Consider the following 26,145-nt stretch of genomic DNA (forward strand, 5'->3'; position numbering starts at 1 on the left):
TTGATGAGTGTGCAAATAGTTTTAATGTGTGTACAGTAACTAAAGAACATAAAAGAGTGTGAAGATTACTCAATGAAAGATGAAGTAACAAAAAAGAAGGAACACTGTTAGGTGTCATAGCAGCAATTTATGTTACAGTTTTGATTGTTCACTTAATAAATCCCAAGTGTCAAGAGTACTTCAAAAAAACACAAACTTTAGTTTGATGAAAGTGATGTTTGAAATGAAAGATTGAGTCACATGAACTTAAGTCATTAAAGTTAAATGAGAATGATTTTAGTTAAGAAATTAATTGACAATTTGCTACTAAAATATTTCCTATGTCAATAGAAACTCGGAATTTTCATAGAAAATTTTGAGCAAGGATGAGGAGTGCTAGAATTATGAGATTTTCTTGACTTAAATTTGAAATAAGTTTTAGATAATAATTTTGTTATTATTGAAGATTTTATCTTTGAGAACCAAGTCAATCCAAATGCATAAGTTGCCAACCAATGGCGATATTTATATCTTCAAGACCTTTATGACTTGGCCCATGCATAGGCCATGGGAAAAAAACACGAGTGACAGAACAATCTGCCACTGAAATCATGTCTGAACAACTAAAAATTGGGCATGAAGCTACCACAATCTAAGTCAATCCATTTGGCTAATGAGTGGTAAAGCAAAAGACATGGACCATTTGTCTATAATTATTAAGACAAGACTATCACGTGCCTTGGTATCATTAGAATGAATAAGTGGTCATTAAATTCTCAAATGTAGCAAGACAATTTTGCAACTTGCCAATACAGAGTAAGAACACGAGCATATCAACAATAAAAACACATATTTAAAAATGAAGATCTAGTTGCTAAAAAACAACCTCAGTATGTCCCAATTTTGTTTACTAAGTAAGAAATAACGCTACATAGATTGTCCAAAAAATTATTAAGTATTAAAAATTAAATTTTAAAATTAAGACTAAATCCAACTTATAAAATAAATTTTTTCATTCAATTATTATATGATATGAAGTGTTTTAATTTTTAGTTAAAATAGATGAAGAAAAAAATGTTTATCTATTATCATAAATATCAAAAGTTTTATTCTATATTCCTTAATGAGTATCAAATCTCCAAAAGTATCACCTCATCAATGATAATAAAGATTAAAAAAAATTATAAAGACTAAAAAAAATAATTTATCAAAAAGGGAATTAATGACATATATTATAAGACAAGAATAAATAAATAATAATAATAATATAAAATAAATACTTAAATAATAATAAACGAATCTAAATAGTTAAGAGATATGTTTAACTAAAGATCGATTAAATTTCGAAGAACTTCACCCGTAGAAAATACTCAAACGTTCAAGTCAGTAAAAACATAAGATATAATGGATATATTATAAAATATGAGTTAGAAGTACTCTTTTAGTCATGATTTTATCTTAATTAAATGATTAAGACTAATTAATTGAAATTATTTCACTTCTACTCCCTTTTAAGATTAGATAGGCAGATAAAAAATATCCATAATGACTTTACAAAGAGTAAAGATTTATTGATAATTTATATTTGAAATAAAACGAAGAATATTTTTTTTTAATACAAAGGTTAAGTCATCCTGACTTATATTTATTATGTTTTGGTGATAAAAAAAAATACACTAATTACTTAGCAGTTTTTAACGACAATAATTAATTAAGGGAAAAAAAAGAGAGTTTGTAGAACTTGTTAAAAATTACTAAAAAAAAATCAGAAGGATAAAAAATATATTAAATAATGGAAAATAATCTATGTTTCTGTTGTTGGTACATATATATGGTTGAATTGAAAATATCATAGTTAGCTTAGCTGGGATTAGAAATCAGTCCACTGCAGTGTGACCAGCGTAGCAGAACTATCAAATCGCCATGGCAACATCACGAACACTCGCATCTTCGGTTCTCCATTCCCACACACTCCCACGCGCTCCATGCCGCTTCCGCTTCCGCTTCCGTTTTCACTTTCGCATTCCCTCAACTTTCTGCAGCCTCACATTTTCTCCTTCCAATTTTCCCGCTAAATCTTCTTCGCGCCTCACCGTCTTCTCCGCCACATCCACCGACCACCACCACAGTACATCTCAAGACCTCGCCGTCCTTCTCGAAGTCGACGGGTGATTCAATTCTTCTCTCGCTACACTCACGATTCTCTCTTCGTATTATGCTTCTCACACTCTTAAACTCTTGTTCTGCTGTTTTAGGGTTCTCATGGACGCGCACCGCGTAGGAAATCGTATGGCCTTCAACAAAGGTTGGACCGATTCTGCATCCGCCGTTTACATTGCCGTGATTCTGTGTAACGCGGTGTAACTTTTCTTCCTGTGCCCGCAGCGTTCGAGAGGCTTGGGCTCGATTGCGCCAACTGGACTGAACCTGTCTATTCGGATCTTGCGAAGTGTGTTTGCTTATGGTTATTTGTTATATTAGAATGTTCTGTTGCTTATGCGTGCGTGTGTGTGCGGTTGAATTAACTTTGCGATTGCCACACTTTACTTTGGCGTCGTGTAAATTGATGCGTTGAATTTCTTTTTTGAAGACTTTTGATCGGTAAATGTTGGAGTGTTTTCACAATTGAGTTGTAAGTTATGTCAGTGAGTGTCTCCATTGCTTACAGACCATTTTCTACTGACTTTCTAGGAGAAGTGCCGGAGATGAAGAAAAGATGGTATTTCTGTATTTTAATCGCGTAAGTTGTTCGTCTTTTGTCTGTGTTGGGAATGAAAAAAGAGGCATGTTTACCGGGAATATCAGTAGTTTTCTTAGTTGCCGACATTAGGTAAGCCATATTCTGTTGTTGTATCTAATAAGCAGATTGGATGGCCTGCTTCGTTGCCCACAAATGAGCAGGGAATATTTGCGAAAAGAGTTTTGCAGCAAAAGGTGTTGTCCTTACACTTGATCTTGATGAATGTTATACTACTGATAATTAGTGTGCTTTTCACTTTGGTGTATGAGGACTGAGGCCTATTAAATGAGGTTAGTTAACTAGGAATGTGTTGTTGATCAAAAGATAAAATTATGCTGAAACTTTCTTGATTCCCGTGAACTTTGCTTTATAAGGAGGAAATATCTGTTATGCCTCTCTCTCTAGTTTTAATACTAACTTTATTAAGACCAGAACATATGTCCTATAAGAGAAATCTTTTTGTCTTCCCATTTGGAGCATTTATTGGACTAGTTACTTAATTGTTGTGTTAATACGGAAAATTTACAGCCACATCTAATTTGATAATAAGATACTATTATTAATTCTTGAACAATTGAAACCAATTCTTAGCTGCAAAAATTAGTGATTAGAAATATCAGATATGTGGATGTGCTTCAAAGCTTTTATCTAGTAAAGAAGCAACATATGATGTGGAAGAATGAAGAAATCAAATGCAAGTGGAAACCTAATCCTGACTTCTGCTCTATTATTCTCAACTCAAGGAAGCTTTCCATGGAGAAAGGTGTTTTTTCTTATGTCAAACTGGTATGACGGCCAAATAGAGAAAGAAGAAAACAAAGGCAGTCTTGACCACAAGGGAGATTTGCTCCAGAGTTGGGACCATTAATTTATCTACTAGAACCAAACTCAGTGGTTAAACAAAACGTGTTGCATTCCATGATTAGTTTAACTTAATTTGAAAACTAAACTGCTCCATGTTTTTTACGAGGGAAGTCAAATCAAATTTGTAATAAATAAATACCTAATATTGAACACCCTATTGGTTTGGGGAGGCTTTTGATTAGCCATCTACCTCAGTTTTCTTGAATAATTTAGATTTTTTAGGTGAGAACAGCAGATTGAAGGTCTAGATTTTGGATTCTTTTGGATACTTGAATTGAAATCTATGTAGTAATTAATTAGCAAATCGTTTCAAGTAACATTGGAAACCTTAGTTTTATTCTTATATTTTATTCTTGTAAATAACTTATTGTAATGTAATTAATTTTTTTCTTGTACATATAGCCCTAGGTATGTTTCTGTCATTTTCCCATACAATTTCACAAATGTATAAGCCTCTTAGTCCCTTCTAGAATTTGTAAACTTTCCTTTTGGCTCCTTATTCAATCTTGTTATCTAAGAAATGTTTGATGCCGACATTCAGAAAGGTGAAGCTCCTGTCTACTAGCCAATTTGCATAGCTTATTTTTGGGACAAAAAACACCCTTCGATAAAAAGATTAATGCGAGATTTTGACAATAATTTATCCCTAAACATTCTATATATTATTCACTGAAAAAGATTCCTTCATCTAGTGAATGTTGTTTTGAGTTCATGGATGCTTTAAATGTCAATTATCAGATCCAGTGGATTATTTGCTTTTTCGTTATTTTTTAAAATTATTAGAATAAGTTGTCCTCCTCAGTTCTTCTACTCCAACTGGAAAGTGTGTCTAATGGTTTGCAAAACATGCCACTTTGATATTCAATTCTATTCCTTGTACGCTAAAAATCCTTCCCAGATGATTTTTCAGTTTAGTCATATTTTGAAGGTTATGAAAATTTGTTGAGAATCCTATTCAATCTTTATCATATACTGGCAGGAAAAGGCGTTAGAAGAGTTTGTCATGTCAAAAAGTCTCCCTTTACGACCTGGTCTTGAACAGTGAGTTATTTCATATTCTTTGAGTATGATTGTATGTCTCATTATGTATTTGATAGATGTTAAAAGAGATCTATATTTATGGTAATTAGAGAACAAGATGTACATAGCTAAGGAAAACAGACTCTTTAAAATGTTTCTATTAAGTTATCATACCTAGTCATTCTTCATTTTGTAGGTCTGAGCCACTTGGTCATTCAAGTGGATTTTAACCACGCATGTAATTTTGACACTATTGATTTTTCACTGTTCTATTTTTGTGGATATAATTTTTTTCTTTATGATTTAGACATTAACAGGGATATATTATTTAATTGAAAGATTTGTTCAAGGCCAGGAATAAATAAGGGTTCTTCCCTAGAACTTAATTTTGTTTCCAATAAAATTGATATACTGCCAGTGACTTAAAGCTATTTGTGCAAGTCACGTATACGTTTCATGTTTACATTCCTCTTTTTCTCGACAGTAGTTGATCTTGATAGTAGTTTGCAAAAGTCCCATATTAAAATGTTTTTCCTTGTTTCCATTGCCTCTTAATAATTACCTGTACTTTGATTGCTTGTATTAATTCTCTTGAAGGTTCAAATGTTACTAGGATATTTCATGAGTTTAGGAACTTGGATGATTATGGATCTTTAATCTGCTTATTTATATTCCTTAACATATAGTAATGTCTCCATTGACAGATTTATTGATGATGCATATAATGAAGGAATTCCAGTTGTAATACTAACGACATACAGTAAAAGTGGTGACAGTATTGCTGGGTAATTTTGTTTAACTCAAAATTTTACATGGTACTATGATACTAAGCAGGATAATATTATGATTATTGATGGAATTTGATTTTGTGGTCTTGAGATGTTATTGATCACTGAGAAGCTCAGCTTACTGATTTGCTTACGAAGTTTCTTTAGGTCTTGTAAGGGGGTTGAGGTGTGCTTGGTTATTTTTATTTGGCACTAATTTACATTTCAGGTTTTCCTGGATAATGTGAGCATACTAATGTTTCCTTCCTTTTGCCTTGTGCTTATTGAACTTTTAGGTCCATAATGGAAAAGCTTGGTAAAGATAGAAGCATAAAGGTCATTATTGTAGGGAATAAGGAGGTTGATCAAAGTTTATATGGACAACTAGTCTCGGGAAAGGTAATTGCTTCTGATTTGGATGAAGAGCTTGCCAAGGAAGCCAAGAGAGCTGGTATATACTTCAGTCGTTGATTATGTATGTGCCCCCCTGCCAGCATTTTTAGTGCACAATGTTCTTTGCTAAGGGACTTTCCACTTCTGCCATTTTTGCTAGTTTCTGCTGAAAGACAAAGACTAGCTAAGGAGGTAGCATCCATGCTAAAATTGAGCGTTGAGATTGATACCAACTCATCTGAAAGGTTAGTTCATTTGTCTCCAGTAATTTTCACCAAAAATAAATAGAATATCTTGGCCCTTTGTTTCACTTACTGTAAGGATCTATACTCGCAGGATAAAGAAACTTGAAAATGTGTATTACTCAGCTTTGTAGTTATTAAGGAAACAATGGTTGACGTATGTTTGGAGAGGGTAAGGAAAGCAAGAAAGAAAAAAAGGAAAGAGTGTGAGAAGGGATGGGAAGAGAACTGGGTGTGAAAGTAGTTTTTGTTTGTAATCGTTCAAAATTGGGGGAACTTCCTAACAGGAGGGAGATTTGCTCAAAAGTTGCCCTTCCCCTGCTTTATTTTCCATCTAAATATTTCCTAAGGTGCCTTGTAGAGAAAGGAAAAGTGCATATTTATGTTATGCAAAAGAAGAAATGAATTTAAATTCTTTCGACTACCTGTACAAATCTTCCACAAAAGGACAAGTTTTTTTTGTTAGCAAAAATTGAAAATTAGAGTCAAAATAAAGTTATATCTAAATTGTAGACATTTCGTCTAATTATTATACAAAAGTTAGATTGAGCTAGAATATGATAGTAGGCCCCTTACTATCCCATTTTTTAGGTGTACTGAATGATCTATTCGATGCTACCATCATTTGAATGCTATTTACGTTTATTTATTTATTGTGTTTAAGATAAATTAGATAATATTAGGATATGTATGCATATATATAACAACATTACTATTTTATTAAAATTACATAATTAATTTTAAAATTATTTTTTGAAATTTTTTAAAAATATTATACATTATCCTTTTTTCGACCTCTATACATTTTTTAATTTTTTATTATATAAAAATTAGCTAACAGATCAATTGCACTAATTGCATTTTATTATTAATTTATTTATGATATAATGATTATATTAATATTACCAAATTTTTGCTTCTAATGGGAAACTCGTATTCATGAATTTATCTTTAAAGTAGTTTTTCAAAATCTAAAAAACGTCAGACCAAATACTGACATAACATATAGAAAAACTCTAGATTTTGGGGTTTTGTTCATTTAAAAATGCTTTTGTTTTCAAGAGCTTCCCTAAAATTATATTTGGCATGGCTCTCCTTTTAAAGATGGGTAATGTAAAAGCTGCATTAAATGCTACCTAAAGGCATTGAAACTGAAAATCTGATGGTTAGAAAGTGTTCTTTCAGATTTATGTAATCATTTTCTGTGTCAACTTCTATACTTTGTGTTTGATTTCCCCCTGTATTTATGATTTTTTATGCCATCTAGAATTTGTATGTTCATTAGAAAAATTGTTCTTCCATGAACTATAATAGATTTGTGTATATATTGAGTTATATTTTTCTGTTGATCCAATGAGATTCTGGATATTTTTTGCCAGTGCTCTGGAACTGTGGAACATGAGTTGATGAACACAAATTATAATTTGACAACGCAATCTATCAATTGTCCAATTATTAACTGATTTGGATTTCAGTTGCATAGTTAAATATTATGTCAATTTTCATTAATTTGTTGATTGGTCTGTCCAGTCTAGCTAAGATTGTGGCTGCAATACGTGCGGGAGCAGAATATGCAGGGTTACCCGTCTGCAATTGTGTCCTTGTTGCTGGAAGCCAATCTGGTGTATCTGGAGCTACACAGGTGGGCATGCCATGTGTTGTTTTACGAAGCAGGTGATTTGCTCTTGGAAGTTCAACAAACATGTTATGGAGGAGTTTACACAATTGCACTATTACATTCTTTCATCGGAAGTTCCTTTCTATCAATAGAATTGTAATTGTTTTTAAGTTGGTGCATTCAAGAACTGTTTCTTATATTTTATTGTTTCCTACAGTTTGACTTCTAGAGCTGAGTTTCCATTGGCAAACGCTACTGTGGATGGATTTGGAGGTGCAGATCTAACAATTTCAAAATTACGTAATCTACGCCCGAATAACAAGCAAAGGACTGAATAGTAATTTTCTCAACTTCAAATCCATATTTTTAAAGAGAATGTTTTATTACATGAATCAAAGTTGTGACGACCCTAGAAAGTGTTGCGTCATATTTTCATGTGCAGAGAGCTCTATACTTTCCAAGAAATTAGCAATAAACACAACAGAATCACACTTGCTCTGGATTTGAAGCATTTTTTGCGGGCAAGCAACGGGAGTTTAAGATAGGTAACTTCTGGAAGTATGTTTGCTGGTCTGATAATTTCATGTTACAATTCCGCAAATGTTCGAATAGAGCAAATACACTGAAATGTGTGGTTTTTGCTTTCTTTACTGCATGATCTGTCATCGCTCTCCCAGCAACCTGAGGAAAGACTATTCTCTTCTCGTTTGTGATTTGGGATTGGCTGTGGAGAAGCTTCCTACTGCAGTTGCTGGGTAAATATATTTGTAATACGTATGATGTAAGATTTTTATCTGAATCGAACTGAGATCTTTCTTGCAATGTGTAGATACAAGATGATAATGTTATTCTTTTCTCTTAAATACTTGAAAGAGTCACCTTTATCACTACCCATGGGGTGGGAATGGGACTTTGTGTTAGTGGTGGTCGAGTTCTTTTTGCTTTGATTTCTATTTTTACATTAAAAAATTAGGGAGTTCTTTTATTATAATATCTTAAAAACATGCAATACTTCAATTGAAAAATTACATGCACAAACTATAACGCACTCATCGACTACATGAATTTTTATAATTAAATCATCTTATATTTTAATAAAATAAATGATTTTTCCGTAGTGTTCTACCAACAAAATATGATAATATTATGCTATTTAAACTTTTTTAAATGTTCTGATTTTTTCAATATATTTAACATTATACTAACTAAACAAATAACTTAAGTGATTGCCAACAAATTAACTTATTGTCAACACACTGTATTACATTATACTTTTAATTTTAAAATATATTAAATAATAAACAAAAATAAATTATCAACTTCATAGAATTACTTCTCGTGCCTCCACGAGTAATTAAACATTTTAAAATTTAAAGTAAGACCATTTAAGATACTCGTGTTGTGCAATTGTATTAATTTGTTCCTCCTATTTCTTGTATACAATTTTCGGGGAAAAGCAAACGCTGTTGTGGAAAAATAGTGAGCCTTTGCTACGAAAATGGATTTTCTGCAAAACACAAGAGTCAGTTTCATCAGAAACATTTCAACGTTCGTAAAATTTTAAGGAAAACTAGTTTATAATGTTATTCCATCGCAATTGAACTGAAGATAATGTTCTGTAGTTGCAGAACCCAAATAGGGGTCCTTCATACTACAATAAGATAATTTACACGTTAAAGTGAACAGTAAAATATAGATGTAAAATAGAGATCGGGAGTAGTAATACAAAACTGATCTGGGAAGTCACCCTAACTGGTGCATTTCTATTCTGATGCCAATCGCCTCCAAATCAAATTGTCACGAATTCTGTCATGAAAAGTCAGCTTGTGGAGCGATTGTTCTTCTCCTCTGAGACAAATTTGTAGTTGAGTATTCATTATCATCATTGGATGAGCCAACACTAGATACATTGGAAATTGAGCTTGATACTGAATCAGGTTTGTGCACTTGATTTCTGAATATCTGTGTCTGAGAAGCTGAGCCTTGAGATTCCTCAGGGGTTTGATTCCCCTGAGCTTCTTCGGCAAGACGCTTAATAAGGTTCATAACTGTGGGAAGAAACCTTGATGAAATGGATAGTAGTCCAGGCAGCTGCAAACATTATAGCCATAACGTTAACAAAACTCAGAATGCTAGTCACCTTTGTAGCTGACATCATTCAGCCATCTCTTCTATTTATCATTGTTTCTCTTAAGATAACATTCAGACAAAGCTAACCAAGACAAATAATAAATTTTGAACTAATAAATCCTATTCGTTAATAAATTACCAGACTTTGTTTTGGTCCCTTAAAAAAATATTGACCCTAATAAAAAATTTATTGTTTTTTATATTAAAAACGGTTTAGAGAATGCTTTAAACAGTGAAATAAAGTGATTTAAATAGTGTTTCTAAGATAAAAATAAAATAAATAAAAATTTATAAGGAACAAAAAAGTTAAAAAAAAAGTGTATATAATATATATATATATATATATATTAGGGACCATATACAAAATGTGATAATTTATCAAGGACCAATAAAAAATTTATATTTAGTGGAAATAATAACTTTTACATTATGTAATTTAAAACAATGGCAATGGGCCTAACTAGTGCGTGTGTACGTGTAAACATATCATGATTGTTAGAGTCATATTCTTGGACAGAAAAATGATCACATAATCTCCACTATACTCACAGTGCCATGTCGAAACTCTCCAGCTATATCCATTTGTACCCAGATAGCCTTTCCAAGTAGATAGGCAACAAATATAAACATCAGGTAGAGAGGATTTCTGTTTTACATACAAGTCAGCAAATGTAATCATTAAACTGCAGGAAAAAAGGTCCAATGAAACAGAATAATGTAAATAACAAATAATTCAAAGTTAAATATTTTAAAAAGTGATATTTACTTTAGTAGCATCATAAACTCATTAAAACCAAGTATGACCAATGCCATTATTGCCCACGGAGGAGGTAACCAATTGTTACTCCGCTTGAAGGCCTCCTGAATACACACCAAGAAAGAAAAAGAAATAATACCTTTGTTAGTATGTCTGAAGTTAGATAAATGTTCAAGACAAAGATAAAGGACAAAAAAGATTTTCATAGAATCTGCCTCTGGGTAAAACTAAAGCACCAAATAGTAGAAAAATAGAAGCTGCGTAAAAGTAAACCTTGGAGCAAACGCCATTTGTGATAATTCTTTCTAATAAATCCTACCAAGAAATACTCTCACTAAACTGGTTTTATCATGCAAATGAGGCAACTGAAGCAGGACAAAACCAGGCCACAGCAAATGGATGCAGAAGAATTGAGGTTCGAGATTAGCATTCTAAAAGCCAGACTGGATTAACATTATTTTTAGTTCGAACGTTACTTTGTTCAAACACAGTTCATCTTAAAATTTAGCTGGCAAAGGTTAAACCAATTAAACACGAGCTAGAGCCTGGAGGTCTTGGCTGTTGAATCTCAGTTTGGTTTTCAAACATCACTCAAGACAGACATGATGATTAACATGACTGACTGCTATTCATCCATATAAAATTTCATTCAGAAATTTATATAACTGCAAGGCTTTCAAAATAAGTTCTGCGTCATAGTTTTTTACTCAATCCAGTATGCAAGGTTACATATTACAATACAAGATCCCCCATCAAGCCAAACAAACAGTCAAGGACACAGTAATTGCCTTGTCCGAGCTGCGTCCATATTAAAAGTGTCATTTATCTTATTTCAGTATCTGAGCTTTCATAAATTGAGGTTATTGTGAATTTAATAGTATAACAATATTATAAAATATATTATTATTTGTTTAGCTACGTTTTGTTTTTACAATGCCTTGAAAATGAAATACAATCATAATAATGTAGAATGAGGGAGAGTGTGTTTTATTTGAATAAAAAAACTCAGTTTGTATTTATAAAGCCCAAAGAAGTGGTGCTTGTCCCTTTTTATGAGACTCCAACCATAATGTTTCTTGCATTTATTATTTCAATCTAAAATACCCTAAATTAAAACAGAGCTTATGCTGGCAAACAATTAGGAGAGAGACAGAAATGAGTGTTAATGATAAGGGTAGCTTTCATAAAAAATTTAGAACAAATTTATAGATATTAACTAAATTAAATTTTTTTATTCTAATAAATTAAGTAATAGTCTTGTAAATAGGAAGGGAGAAAGTTATATGTTTTATAGTATTTGGTTGAAATAAAAGGATGACACCTAGGCAAATATATCAACAAGGCAAAAACAAGTAAACTCCAACATGGCAGCAAATTAGATCATATTTCAAAACTTACATTATAAATAGATCATTCTGTCCACCCAAAAGCCATTTTATACAAGATTGTGAATTGCATATTCATTGACATCCATCCCTCTTTCTCAATGCATATACACACACGCATTAAGGTCAATCAGGTGGTAAATATTTGATAACCAGCTAACTTTATGGAACTACCCCAGGATTTTGTTTATATTGTTAGGAAACAACAATTCGAAAAGCTAAGGTTTTTTTATTTAAAGCACACTAACAGTTTTACATCTACCACACCTTTCATGCAATGCAAGAGCCTTCTGAACTAGAAGCATGGAGAATGCATATCCGACTCTACTTTGCCTTGAAACTTGACTTTATTTTAGAAAAATAGAAATGGCATGTATTAAACTTTTCAAACCACTTAATGGTACAAGCTCTAATACCATGTCAATGATCAATTGTACCAAAAACCCGAGTTGTCAAAAAAAAGGTTAGGGCATCAAAAGAGTTTTTTACCTCAAACATATACTGCAGATAAGTTGGCTAAAAATGCTGAAAATTTTGACTAACAACAGGAAAACAGAACAAGTAGACAGGAATATATTAAATATGATTTTACCTGAGCCGAAATAGCTTGAGTAACTGTATACTCAGTTTCTCCCAGGAATTGTCTCCACAAAGCCTTGCACTGCATTGGAGTGATAAGCACATCCTCTGGGGAAACCTACATTTTATATAGATTCTCAAATATGATACTTTTACTATAACATTAACACAAGAAATCAGGAACCACAAATCCCTATATACTACCTCCTCCCATGTGCTTGAAGCCAAAGTATCCACAGAAGCTTCCCTAGTTATTAATTGTGAAGATGTTGAAGCACTAGTTTTATCTATTAGAGATGAATGAAGTACGCTTCCAATACGATCTGGCTTCTCATCCAGGCGTATAGCAGCCATATCTGATAGAAGCTTCAGGGACTGATACATGGCAGCAGAAGTTACTTCAGAATGTGCCAAAAAAGAGGAGAAATTTCCAATATAATTTTATGTATGAGCCAAAAAAATTTATAATTTCATGTATGAGACAAAATTTTATCATTGATCTTGCTATCAATACCGCAGAGCGAGCATCTCTTGTAATAGCTCTAATATCTTCCTTCCCAGTCCAAACTCTAGGTAGTGAATCATTATCATGATTGAATACTGTAGAGAACCTGAAAATTATTACGGAGTCAGAAATCAGTAAGCCACCAAACTAATCCAAAATCTAAACTAATCCAAAATCTGAACATCTGTCGGGAAAAGTTCTCTTTCTTTCATCATAAAATAATAAAAATGTACAAATAGCCTAGAATGCATCCTCCAATACATCAATGAAATACAAAAGAAGCAGTGTATCATGTCATCTTTCAATCCTTACAACTCACGAGTTCCAGAACATTGATATTCAATAGTCAATCAAGTTTTATACACATTTTACAATTTAAACCCAAATTTCACCAAATAAATGACGTGATATGATATTTAAAACGCAGTTACCTATCTTTCATGCGTATCAAAATCTTTCCAGCTTCTTCTCTTGCTTTATTTTCCACCACTTTTCTTGCGTACTCCCTTAAATTTTGTTCCATTCGTTCAACTGTTTCTTCATCCAGCTCAAAACCAGCAATAGAAGCCGAAAATTCGGATGCAGCAGCTTCGGTCTCACGTTTAAATAGTTCTCTTACTGAAAGCCAGGTGTCCTTTCCATCTGATTCAAAGAGGGACTCCACTGGCTTAGTCAATGCTTTGGTCAATTTTGTCTGCATAAGATACTTTTATTTTAGTGTCTGATAGAAATAGTAGGCATTAAGAAAACATAACCCAGCTCAACCACTGTTATAGAAATGACAATATTACCTCAAAATTAGTTGTTATCTCGGACAATTTTGCAATGCGCACAGATGAAGCATGTGAATCAATATCACGACGAAGTTTGTCTCGCACTTTTGAAGCACCCCAATTAGCATGTCTTACAGCAGCATCTGGGAAGTGCACATATTATTAAACAATCAACAAATAGGAGTGGGAGTTTCAGTGATTATACAAAAAGCATTTAAATGATGACCAAAAAGATATAGTTATTCCACTTCAAGTATATCTATATATGAGAAAACAAAATTCTAAAGAGAGTCAACAGAAACTGCTGAGTTTAGGGGGAGGGAAAGGGAGAAAATAAAGACGAAGGGAGATAGGATAGAATTGCTAAATTGAAATTGATGACTATGCTGTACTTGGATTATGAAAAATATCTATCTATATCTTTAAAAGCTATTTTCTCTTCCCCTCTTCTGAATAGTAGCCTGCAGTCAACTATAGGCACGGTCTGCTCTGTTTTCTTTTCTTAGTACACACACACACATATATATATATAGTATTTATCTCTAATCTCTCAGTAATTCAATTGAACCAAACAAAAATAGATTATCTCAAAACCACTTCTTACTTACATAACATATCCAAACAAAAAACTTATATCCATAATTGATATTATTCAAATAATCTATCTTTCCCTACTAACACAGACCCACAAATAAGATAAATCTATGATGCACAGATATGATACGAGTATTTGATACGACACGTATCAGATCAGATATGGCGATTCGTCCTATCTTTAAAAATATAGGATATGATACGTTCATATACATTTGAAGTACATATCTATGCATATATATACATGTATAAATATATATAATTCCCACAATAAAATAAATATAACTATTACTTTTTCAAAAGCTATATTAAAAGTGAAAATCGTTGTTAAATATTATCTAAATGCATATATAAATAGTGAGTGAGAATTGTTTATATCTACATTTGTTGTCATATTGCTTGTATTTTAATTATGTGGTACTCATACATCAAATCCTGAAAATTATTTCATGGAATAAATCACAAAAATTATATATTTTATGTATGTTTAATGTTTAGAATAATATAAAAATAAAAATGATGACAGTTATAATACTAAAAAGAAAAAAATGATTATAAGAAAATATTTTGATTGTTAACTTATATATATTAGTGGAATGTTATAGCTATTTTAAGAAAAAGGGGTAGTGTGGGATCTTGGGACGTGTTGTCTTATTCAGCATGGGCAATAAAGTCTTCTACTGTATCAAGGTTTAACATAAAGGACAATGCATATTCATAAAACAGGATCATTAGTTGCACACCAATAAGCAACAGTAAGCACTCTTTCTACGTATATTAAGCACTATTTATTTATCCCATTGATGCGCGGATACGCTCATCAGGCTAGCATATCCGTGTCATCGAAGACATATCTGATACAGATATGTTCAAGTATGCATCCTTTGAAGCATTCGCTTCTTCTCCTTAACTAAATCTAAGTCATTTAAATATGCTCTTGACAAAGCCAACCTAAAAAATTCACTCCATTAACTTAATAAACACACATAACCATAGTAATATACATTCTCAGAAGCACTATTTCATTTTCCCCTGATCCTTTCTGAAAGCAGTCACCCTTATATTTTGTTAAAACTATGGATTGAAAGTAAGATTTCGTATTATACTCAATAAAATTATCATATTTCTTTCACACGCAGAAGTACTTGCAAATTGATGTCATGTAAAGCTTAGCAGAATACGATCGAAATCCTACCAGATACTAGTGATTCTCATCAATTTTCTTTACTTTTCAAATATCCACATCCATGCAAGTCTTAAGTGGGAAAGTAAAAAAATCAAGGCAGAAATGAAAGCATGATAACTAATATAAATTCAGAAGAAATGGAAAGTCAAGCTAGCATTGGGACCCCAATTTTCAGGTAATTTTGAAACATGCATATAAAGTCAGAGACAGTTGTACATGCTATGAAGAATTGAATCAGAATATTACCAGCAGCTCCGTTGTCAAATTCAAGCATAATAGTTTGAGTCCAAGTACGAACAGATGAAGCAAACCCCTCTCCGTTGTTTAGTGATTGGTCCAGTTTCGTCTTAAAATCATCTAGAGCTTTAGAGTGTATATGCTCTAGCAATGTTGTATAAGCAGGATACACGAGCTGAAAAGTTGCCACCAATAAAAAAAACATTACAGGAGTTTTATGTACAAACACACACTCTTCAGAAGTCAGTATCAGTAATACTTCAGTTCAGTACTCGGTGGTTTTAGGATTTAGGGTTTTGTGCAGAGCAGTATGAATAAAAATATAGGGAGTGGGATGATATTGTAGCTTTAAATGGATCAATTATTATAGTAAACAATATTGAATATTCGTACAGGTTTATTGGTACAACTAAAGTAGAGTAATGTTTAAGAACTCAAGTATCATTTTCTATTGTTATAATTACAGAAATAGGGACCATATATTTATAATTACAGATATTTATGATCAGACATATCAACATGATATCTATATTATAGTGACATTTACTATTCGTTCTAGTATAGTATCATAATTTTATCATTAAAACATCACAAGTTGACCAAATTACAAAAGATGGTGTCAAATTAAAAAAAAAAATCTATCTAGTTTGGATTGTTAGTCATGTCAGTTAGGTAAACACATTTGTCAGTCCTTTTCTAATAGCACTAATAAACAAGTTTTGTCTCCTTTGTCCTAAGTTCACTCTGATATTTGGGGTCCTTCTCGTACTATTACTCTTTTTGGTTTTAAATATTCTGTTTCATTTATAGGTAATTATTCAATATTTACTTGGATTTGGTTGATGAAAAATTGATCAAAGTTGCTTTCTATTTACAATGAAATCAAAACACTATTTACTATATCCATACGCGTTTTTCATGGTAAAATGTATGTGAATACATGTCTTACCATTTCTAGGAGTTCATGTCATCCAATGGTATTCTTCATCAGACTTCATATTCTCATACCCCTCAACAGAATGGGATCGTTGAACACAAAAATAGACATCTTAAAGAAACCACTTGGACCCTTCTTGACAGTCATGTTCCTCATCATTTTTTAGGAGAAGTTATCCTAATATCATGTTATCTCATTAATCCGATGTCATCAATCGTTCTTAATGATGAAGTACATACTTGTCCTTTCTCCTTTTTACCCTCTATACAACCTTCCACTATGTTCATTTTGTTCCACATATTGTACATAACCTCACACACATGTTTTGTACATATTCTTATAATAAGAAATATAATGATCTTTTTCATATTATTAGTGACATTTATAATTTATTCTAGTATCATTTCTTTATTATTAGAGGGTATCAAATCTCCTCTATTAATCACATGTATTATCGTAGAGATACAAGGTTTCAGCTTAATGATTATCTTTTTCTTATAGTTCAACATCTATGTTGCTAAGATATCTAAATGAAGTTTGACGACAGCTCTTGGATGGGGTTACAGGATGGCCTTTAGAAGTACAAAACATTTTAAAAGTTCAATGATGTGCCACCTAAAAGCAGGAGAAGGCAGGGATTTTTATTGATACAGCGATATAAATTATCCCTAAGCCTACCTGGAAAATAAAGCTTTTAGGAGAGTTGGCCATCGAAATAGTATAAAAGCCTCTATGAACAAAGGATCAAGAGTTTCAACCATGCCACCCTATTTTTTATAACTAAAATAAACTTCAACAATCAACTTAAAGATATAGAGAGAGTGCCGAAGCTTTATCTAAGCATCAAGTGTCCCAAAGACCTTTGCAGGAAGAATGTTAAAGAAGAAATATAAGCAATACCTGGGACCTGACTTAACAATTTGGGCTTTTATCAGAAAACAATGGAGGTAAAGGCTTAAAATCTCTTAATTATATTAATGTAAAAGGAAAACATACATATGTGTACATATATACACATATACAAAGAAAGTGAGGTAGAGTAGAGAATATAAAAGACGCCTCACAGAATTCTTTCTCTTATTTTGTGTTTTAAGTGAAAATATAGTTTGGAAAACAGTGACCCATTTATTCTTATGTCATTGAGAGCCCCTTGGATCAATCTGTTTGCAGTTCTTGGTCAAAGTACAATACATTCTACATTGTTGAATTTCACAAGATTTGGTAGGTTTCTTCAAGAATAAGTTCAAAATTGTGTTAGTGGAGATTATGTTGTTGAAGCAGAAGACCCAAAGTTTCAAGGGTATCATCCATTTGCCCCAACATTGTCTATGGGGCAGGATTTGGTTTAGAGCCTTTGTTTGGTGCTCTGCTCAAAGCTTGTTTCCAAGTAGTAGTCATATTTCTATGCAGAGATTAGTAAATATAATTATAGTTTCAAGTCACTTTAGCTCAGTCTTCAATGTTCAATATTGTATTTCTAAAGGCATTATAATCTTCCACCCATCCGTACTTCACTTCCCCTTCCCCACCCCAAAAAGAAAAATTCTTTAGGTACGCTTCAGGTTTTCTGGAGGATTAAGTTTATTACAACAGCACATGGCAGCTTTATCAAAATTCAAAATAAAATAAGAAACAAATAATTAAAGCACAGCCAGAAGCCTTACATCCAAAGCCTTCGTTTCCAATTGCTTTCGTTTTGCATTTCTCACAGATTCATCAAAGAAGATTGCCTCCTCATCATATCTGTTGAAAACAAGATATTATCAGCATATAAAAAGAAAGATTGAAACCTTAGGATACAATTGAATAATATAAACTAATGAAAAACTAACTACTACCCCCATGAGTTGCACTGGTGAGTAAAACACGTTTAAAGAAATGCATATTTTTAAAACTTTTAATTTATTTACAAATACAATTTTGATAAAATAATACTTTCTTTTAAAATGCTGATAAATTAAAAGAATCATAATACTGAGAGTAAGAAATTGAATGAACGAATATATTTTGTTATCTTATGTTAAATGTTCAAATGGAAGAAAAATCAACAGTTAGTGTTGTTATTAAAAGAAAAATGATCAAATCAAAGTTCAGGGTAGGAAAAACTCAGTTATGTATATAAGATTTATTCTTATGCATTAATACCTAATATATATATATATATATATATAAGATTTGTATAAATATATATATATATAATTAAATATTTAATCATGAAAAAATAACTGTTGATTTGAAATTTGTAGTTACTGAACACAGATTTTTCTTGAACTTAAATTAAAAGTCCACCGGCATCTGGAACTTACTGTGAAAGCCTGGCATCAATAATGGAGCTCAGCTTTTCCCCAAAACCTCGTACTGGACCTAATTGAACAGCTTCTTCCAATTCCAACCAACCCTACGCCAAATTCAAACATGAGATTATTTGCTCTAAAAATAGCTGAAGCAACTTACAATAAAAAGGAAATGGATAAGCACCTTATCAGAGTGTAGTTGGTTAAGTTTTTCTTCAGCAATTTCTTCACAACGCACAGTCGCAACCATTACCTGTTAAATGACAAATTGAATAAAAATACAAACAATTGTTTCATCCCATCCTAAAAATAACCTAATAGGAAACCTTGTGAGCTGGAAGATCAAGATCCTTGTTTTCCCGTATGACTTTCCATATTTGCTGTGCACTAATAGAAAATGCAGAAGCAGGAACGACACCACGCCTATCACCAGCCAAACCTCCAGGTGATATAGAATGAAAGAAACGTTGCCGTAATTGAGCAACCTGTATGAATAAGTGTAACTCTATGATCCACATCAAATCCGAGTGTAATTACAGCTGTAAAAGAATCTTATTATACTACACTTTAACACTGAGATAAGGAAAGAACCCAAAATGGAAAGGCTTCATGTACAAAAGTTTCCAAATTTTCATTACTTGCTAAAACACTGATGCAGAAAACTATCAACCAAAAGAACTAGGTCTAAAAGCAATTGAATTTTAGAAATTAGAAATCACTCCAGAACAGGGAAAAAAGTATCCTAGCACAAATTCGAAAAGTGATGCACTGTCTATTGAAAGGGTACCTCCTCGTTGAACTTATCCTCCTTGTCCTCAAAACTTGACAAAGCAGTAACTTCCACCTTCATTTGAAGATTCATTAATCATAATAATATATACATAAACAGTTGACACGTGAAAAGGGGAGATAGATAGAACTTACATTAAAAAATTCACTTAGAGGAGTATGTTGATGGGCTTGTGGTTTTCTAACGCTATCCCAAATCTGAGGAATTCACATCATGGTAAGCACCGATGATGAAGAAAAACAATAAACCACAACAAAGAAAAAGTCAGATATTAAATGGGAAACACACCTTCTGAATATCTTCTCTTAGAATAGGCTCCAAATGTTCAAGTGGGGTCTGCATAGACAGCCAGAAACATGAAAAACATTGAATAGTAAAATACTATAAAAAAGGGTACGTTCTCAAAAAAGGACCCATGATTTTAGACCTTTGTTTTATCACGTATAACAAAAAGCAATGTCGTTTTCCGGGGACTGAATAATCGCATCATAACCTGCAAATACAAGAAGTATCAAAGTGTGAAAACTCAACTTTTGAATACCCAACCACAGGTAAATCCATGGCTAAAAACTACCTGAAAAACTGTTTTCAAAAGAGGTTTATTGGCCGCTTGTTCTCTACCAATGTCATGACACCACCTGTGAATAAAACAAAATCTTCAAAAGTTGTCCAAAGTGGATTGAATGTTTGCACAAATTTTACTGTAAGCTCTCATGAACCATGAAACAGAGTTCTCTTTTACTTTCTGATAAAATCCGAATAAAATACAGAAATAAAAAAGAATTGAGACGACACAGATATAGAAAATGAAAAAAAGGTTATGCACCTTTTGCACCCAAACATATTATAATTCATCCTATACTCACTGACATATAATGTGAATGATCTAACTACCAGATGTCAGGTGGACAATAAGAAAGGTTATCTTAAAACGCAAGTTACTAGAACAAACAGGCGAAACACCAAGATAGACAGAAAGAATTGAAATTCCGCGTAAACTTCAGTTAAGCAATGCAGCTTGTACGGACTGGACAAACATGTTGAATGTAAAGTTGTTAAGAAACTTTTAAATAGTCAAGCATAATGCATTACTTCAATGATTGCCCCATAATCTGATTCATTCAATCATTTAGATGGCAATAATTTAGAGCTAAAAACATACATGTTTATCAGAACAATATCTGATACTGCCAAAGCAAAAAGAGCACTCTGTTTCTCGAAAGCAGTGTCATCCTGAAAGTTATATTCAAAAACGAAAGCAGTGAGCCAATAATAGTGAGTTCTGATGCACATACAACAAATAAAGATAACAGGAACATTTTTCAGTAAAATAAAGCAACAACTGTTTTATGAGGCACTGATATAGCTTACAGTTCAAAATATCAACCAAAGATATGGTCAGGGCAATTTGGTGTTTATACATTAAATTTTCATTTATAAACAAAACAGTAAAAGAAAGCATCTTGCAAAACAATTAAAATAGATTTCAATTACCAACTAGGTTTGTCACAAAATAACCTTTGACAGTTAGGGGAAAAAGAAACTACAAAAATGAATTTGAAAGAAAACATTGCAGCAAAACCAAAGTCAACAGTCAACAGGATGCACAGGTTAAGAAATTATAGTATTTTCGTAGTATATAATATCAGGTCATTCTTATCAGATGCTCTAAAGGCGACGGCCTAAAATGACAAACTAATCAAACTGGTGTGATCATTACACTTTTTATACAGACAAAAAAATGACTTGTGTAAAAAATAACAACCAGAATAGCCCTATCCCACTAGGTGATAGAAAATAACAGAAAATGAAAAAAAGATAATGCGGAATTTATTACCTCGCCCCTCTCCCTTCCATCAGTGCCCTCCAAATCCATAGCAATTGTGCTTGGCTCAATCCCGACACATTTGGCAATCCAGATGCCCTTGGTCGTTTGAGATCTGCAACAATACGATGCTCAATTAGATGCTGGCCATAAACTAGAACATGACAGACAGCAAGAATGTCAGAGACATTCAGTTTTAAGCACCCAAAACAACAGCTCAGTAATTTCAGAACAAACCTTCCCCTGAAAGCATCCATCTCCCTGAAACTTGTGTGGAAAAGATGATTCATTAACGTGCTCTTCCCTGCACACAAGAAAAACATAATACTAAATCACACAAGTCCACTAGAGAGAGAGAACCTAAAGCTAAAAAGAAACTGCACTCGATTGATAACCAAAACCGGTTAAAACTACAAAATCAGAAACGGACATGCATGGCAATAGCAACTCCAATAATAAGAATTATATACTTCTTTCCGCTATAACTATAACATGTTATCTTTCTCCTAATCCACGAATGCATCACATCTCAGTCTCACTTTCAAGTTCCAAAACAAGTCACGTCAATCAATCGTCAAAATAAATATAAACCTAATCACTAACTACAACACTCCACTTCAGAGCAGACATAGACTCACAAATCACGCTAATATAAATCGATCCAAGCTCAACAGCGACAAAAGAACAACAGCACAAGTTCGGCGGAAGTAAATCAAGAATTCGGAACGAGCAAAGGGAAGGATCGAGACGCACCGCTACTCTGCGGTCCCATGATGGCGACGACGGCGTAGAAGAGGCCGCATGAGGCAAGGTTGACAGTCTTGATGAAGTTGTCAAGGCCGGCGACGTTGAACTCGCCGTCTCCGTCAATGAGTTGCGTGGAGCAGGAACCGTCGTTGGCCATGCCTCGGCGGAGAGTTGAAGCGAAGAGAAATCAGAGAATTGACGAACAGATTGCGTTGGATCTCTGATTCGCTTCGCTTTTCTTTCAGTGCAGATTCTTTGATTGCGGTGTGGGCTTGCTACTCTGCATTCGCCTAAAGACGGAAAAGAATGAACAGAAGAAACAAGTCTTGTTGGCTTCTGTTTGACGTGCGTCTAATGACACGTGCCACTCGCACCCAATCAAGCTACCTAATCATTTTCGCTTTTGTTTCAAATTTTAAATTAATCAAAACAAACAATCCACAGCATTCTCTCTCATTGTTTAAATCTTGGAAAACCCATCACGTGATAATTCACCGCTTCAATCAAACTCATAAAATTTAATAAATTTAATAAATCTTTAATACGTCTCTTGTTACCTTTGATACATGGATCTTAATTAGTGTTAATTTTATGCAATCTATGACGTCGTGATACATAAGCTAAGTTGGATGTATCAACTTCAGTGCTTAATTTTGTTGGAAGAAATAAGTCACTTACCAATTCTAAAAAAGCAGTTCTCTTTTTCAAGATTTATTTCTTTAATTACTAATCACGACTTATCTAAATCATTAAACTAAAGGAAATAAATAATGGAAAAATTTATATTTTCAAAATTAATTAATTCCTCCTCAATCTTTTCAAACTTGAGCTATTTTGTTTTTTTTTTCTTCGTCTTGCTTTTTTTTATCATTTTAAGTTTTTTTCTTGATTATTGTTTCATTTTATTCTTCTTCTTTGTTTTTTTCTTCATTTTAATTCTAATTTTGCCTATAAATGAGTTTTGATGTTTTGTGATGGAAGTGGGTTTCAATCTTTTCATCCCAAATTAAAAATTCATCTTTATATAGATATACATTTCTTCTTCTATATTAATGTATAGAATTTAAGTATAATTCAATTTTGTTAAATTTGCTTGATGAAATTAAATTTATTCTCAATTACATATTATAATTTTATTTTGTCTTTAATCGATTTCTAATATTATGAAATGTTTTTATATTTAGTCATATGTGATATTTAATTCATCATACTCGTAAGTGATATTGTATATTTAAATCTAATACAAACTTGTATTATGATAAATTCTAAATGACTCTATTGTCATTTTAAAAAAACTGATTTTAAGTATAACTCAATATTGCAAAAAAAAAAAAAAACGTATTATAGTGATTTTGTAAAAAAATTAAGGAATGACAAATATGATTATAGAACACATCAATCACGATGACTTATCTATTTGATTGGTTATATTGGATAATAATTTTCTTTAGTGACAAGACTTTGTAATGTATGAAAATATCACACGTTTAAGATAACATATATTACTTTTTCGTCTTACTTTTAATTTAATTTATTTTTTATAAGAACCGAAGGGACAAAACAAATATATTATAGTGTAAATTCTTATTTAATCTTGCTTTTCATATTTTGAAAGGTATATATAATCATATTTATCAATATCGTTAGGGTTAATCTCTGTATTCAAAGTATTGTTTGTTTTGGAGGTCAATATTCCGTTATAATTTTATCTTTAAAAAGCGTATCGATGGGTTAAAATGTATTTAAATTGTTTTTCACCTTGACTCCTAAGCCAGCCATGTAAGACTATATTGGGTGTAGATAAACAACAATATATATAAGGTTTTATATTTTCTTATAAAAATTTAAATATATTTAATAATTTTTATTTGAATAACAAATTGAAAAGAAAAGTGATATTTGTTTAGTTTTGTTTTTCTCCAATAAGGGGTGAAATGACTGTGAGTTATACAGTATTTGTAATTTTACATTTGGGGTAAAAATTTATCTTTATATTTCTCTTCATAACATGCATAAATTTTGTTTTTTCCTCTTCGTCTCCATCGGTAGGGATGTACTCATACGTGTGTCCATATCCATCTTTTTATTATTTAAAAATTAACTATTTTTTATATTAAAAAATCATAGCAAAATAAATATAGTATTATCAATGTTTAAGGAAGTCCATCTTTTTTTTTTCTTTAATATTTAATGTTAAATATAAAAAAACAATTTATAATTATGTAAGTATCAAATCAAAGTACAAAACAACAATTAAATAAACGTTAAATAATTAAAAAAAATTAAAAAATAACAATAAAATATGTTAATTCAAAAAAATCGTTGACTGTATTTGTTGAAATGTAATAGATCATTTGAATGAAATTAAATAAAGAAAAAATGATAGTCAGTGTGTTAACATGAGATAGAAAATCTTGAAAATCCAAGTAAGTTTGGTACTAACAAGTCAAACTCTTGAAATAGTATTTGTTTTAAGAAAACAAAAGTTTTTTCAAATGAAAGGAAACAAAGATCAAATAGAATATAAAAGATAATCAATAAAGTGTAGAGTTTAACTGATTTAGGATTTAGCTAAATCCTAAACCCAAAAAATTAAGAGTTTATGTTTATGTGATTAAATACTTAAAATTCAGAGAAACATTCTTATAGAAAAAAACACACAATGAAATTATTAAAAAAATTGAAATAATCAAATTATTTGATTAAACAATGTTAACTTCATGTTTCTTAAAATGCAATATACAAGAATGAAACCATACAAAAGTTGTGTTATTAAGGTTGTAACAAACAAAAAAATGGCTTGTGTAAAAACAAAAACTACTTGTGTGGCAAAAGCACGGAGAGATAATAAAAAAAACTATATGAAAAGAAAAACAAATATTAATTAATAATATATGTATAATTTAATAATTTAAAATGAATATGAGTATAATGAAATATTAGGATGAGAATCATGACAAACAAGTATACACATACACATTTTTGTTTCCATGACAAATTTTTAAAATCAAACATTATCCATGTTTATAATCAATTAATATGAATATTTCTTATCAAAATAAAAACGAGTTTAAATAATATCTATATGTTGACATTAATAAACAACTCATAAATATGAAGTGTAATTTTAAAATAAATAAAGATAAATATTTTGTTTTAGAAAAAAATACTATATTATATTTAGGTAAAATCATTAATTAAAATATATAAATAAAGTAATTAATATAAACAAAAAAAATATCTTAAGAGTAGTTGCATACAATTATAATTAAATAAGTTGTTTTATAGATATTTATTTATTAATGAAGTTATTTTTTTATTTAATATTATCATTCACATTAAAAAAAAAAAAATGTTCTTTACTCGTGTAATGAAATAATGAAAAAAGTATTTTTTATCAGTTTGATTTGATAGAGAAGTTTGTAAGATAGGAGAAACTTAATTTTATATTTGTTTTATATATACTATACAAATTTCTTTATATTTTATCTTTATTTATATTTTATTTTATTTTAAATATTGTAGTCATTTTTTATTTTTAAAATATTTAGTAAATAATTAATTATTTTTATAATTAATTAAAAACTGTTTTTTTAATATTAATATACTTTTTTCAAACGTGGAAGGAAACAATATTTTATTAAACGTAGTTTATTAGATGTAGAATATTCTTGCGGCGTCAAACAATATTTTTTTTATTCTTTATTTTTTTTAAAATTATAGTTTTGATATTTTATTATCATTTAATTTAGTTATTATTATTTTTATTATTTTTATTTTAAA

General features: G+C 31.3%; 2 protein-coding genes across 9 annotated transcripts; one reads left to right on the plus strand and one right to left on the minus strand.

The window, feature by feature from the left end:
* The first annotated feature begins 1,796 nt into the window (after positions 1-1,796).
* Positions 1,797-8,543, plus strand: LOC137832054 (Haloacid dehalogenase-like hydrolase (HAD) superfamily protein). Of its 8 annotated transcripts, XR_016521493.1 has the most exons (14): positions 1,823-2,147; positions 2,235-2,284; positions 2,365-2,428; positions 2,671-2,719; positions 2,845-2,913; positions 4,563-4,624; positions 5,308-5,388; positions 5,483-5,557; positions 5,667-5,821; positions 5,924-6,008; positions 7,536-7,679; positions 7,841-7,960; positions 8,066-8,168; positions 8,301-8,543. XR_016521493.1 is itself a non-coding variant. In XM_068640027.1 (12 exons), coding segments are annotated over exons 1-12 (1,125 nt in total). In that variant the 5' UTR covers positions 1,797-1,902; the 3' UTR covers positions 8,067-8,543. The 8 variants fall into 8 exon arrangements, 2 of the variants coding, with proteins under 2 accessions (XP_068496128.1, XP_090159496.1); XR_016521494.1 differs by having other exon boundaries at positions 5,667-5,845; positions 8,066-8,543; XR_016521492.1 differs by lacking the exon at positions 5,483-5,557 and having other exon boundaries at positions 5,667-5,845.
* A 638-nt stretch (positions 8,544-9,181) lies between these two features.
* Positions 9,182-22,799, minus strand: RL2 (Root hair defective 3 GTP-binding protein (RHD3)). The gene is made up of 22 exons (XM_068640026.2): positions 22,369-22,799; positions 21,853-21,919; positions 21,628-21,730; positions 20,953-21,023; positions 20,365-20,428; positions 20,218-20,283; positions 20,079-20,126; positions 19,925-19,987; positions 19,788-19,844; positions 19,327-19,485; positions 19,185-19,253; positions 19,013-19,104; positions 18,371-18,449; positions 15,779-15,944; positions 13,771-13,895; positions 13,411-13,673; positions 12,989-13,085; positions 12,679-12,849; positions 12,488-12,592; positions 10,520-10,614; positions 10,303-10,399; positions 9,182-9,714 (listed from the first exon to the last, which is right to left on the minus strand). The coding sequence occupies exons 1-22, from the start codon at positions 22,517-22,519 to the stop codon at positions 9,433-9,435; spliced, it is 2,490 nt and encodes an 829-aa protein (XP_068496127.2). The 5' UTR covers positions 22,520-22,799; the 3' UTR covers positions 9,182-9,432.
* Positions 22,800-26,145: the final 3,346 nt, after the last annotated feature.

The sequence above is a fragment of the Phaseolus vulgaris genome, chromosome 6 (assembly GCF_051622355.1).
Source record: "Phaseolus vulgaris cultivar YP4 chromosome 6, ASM5162235v1, whole genome shotgun sequence".
Lineage (NCBI taxonomy): Eukaryota > Viridiplantae > Streptophyta > Magnoliopsida > Fabales > Fabaceae > Phaseolus > Phaseolus vulgaris.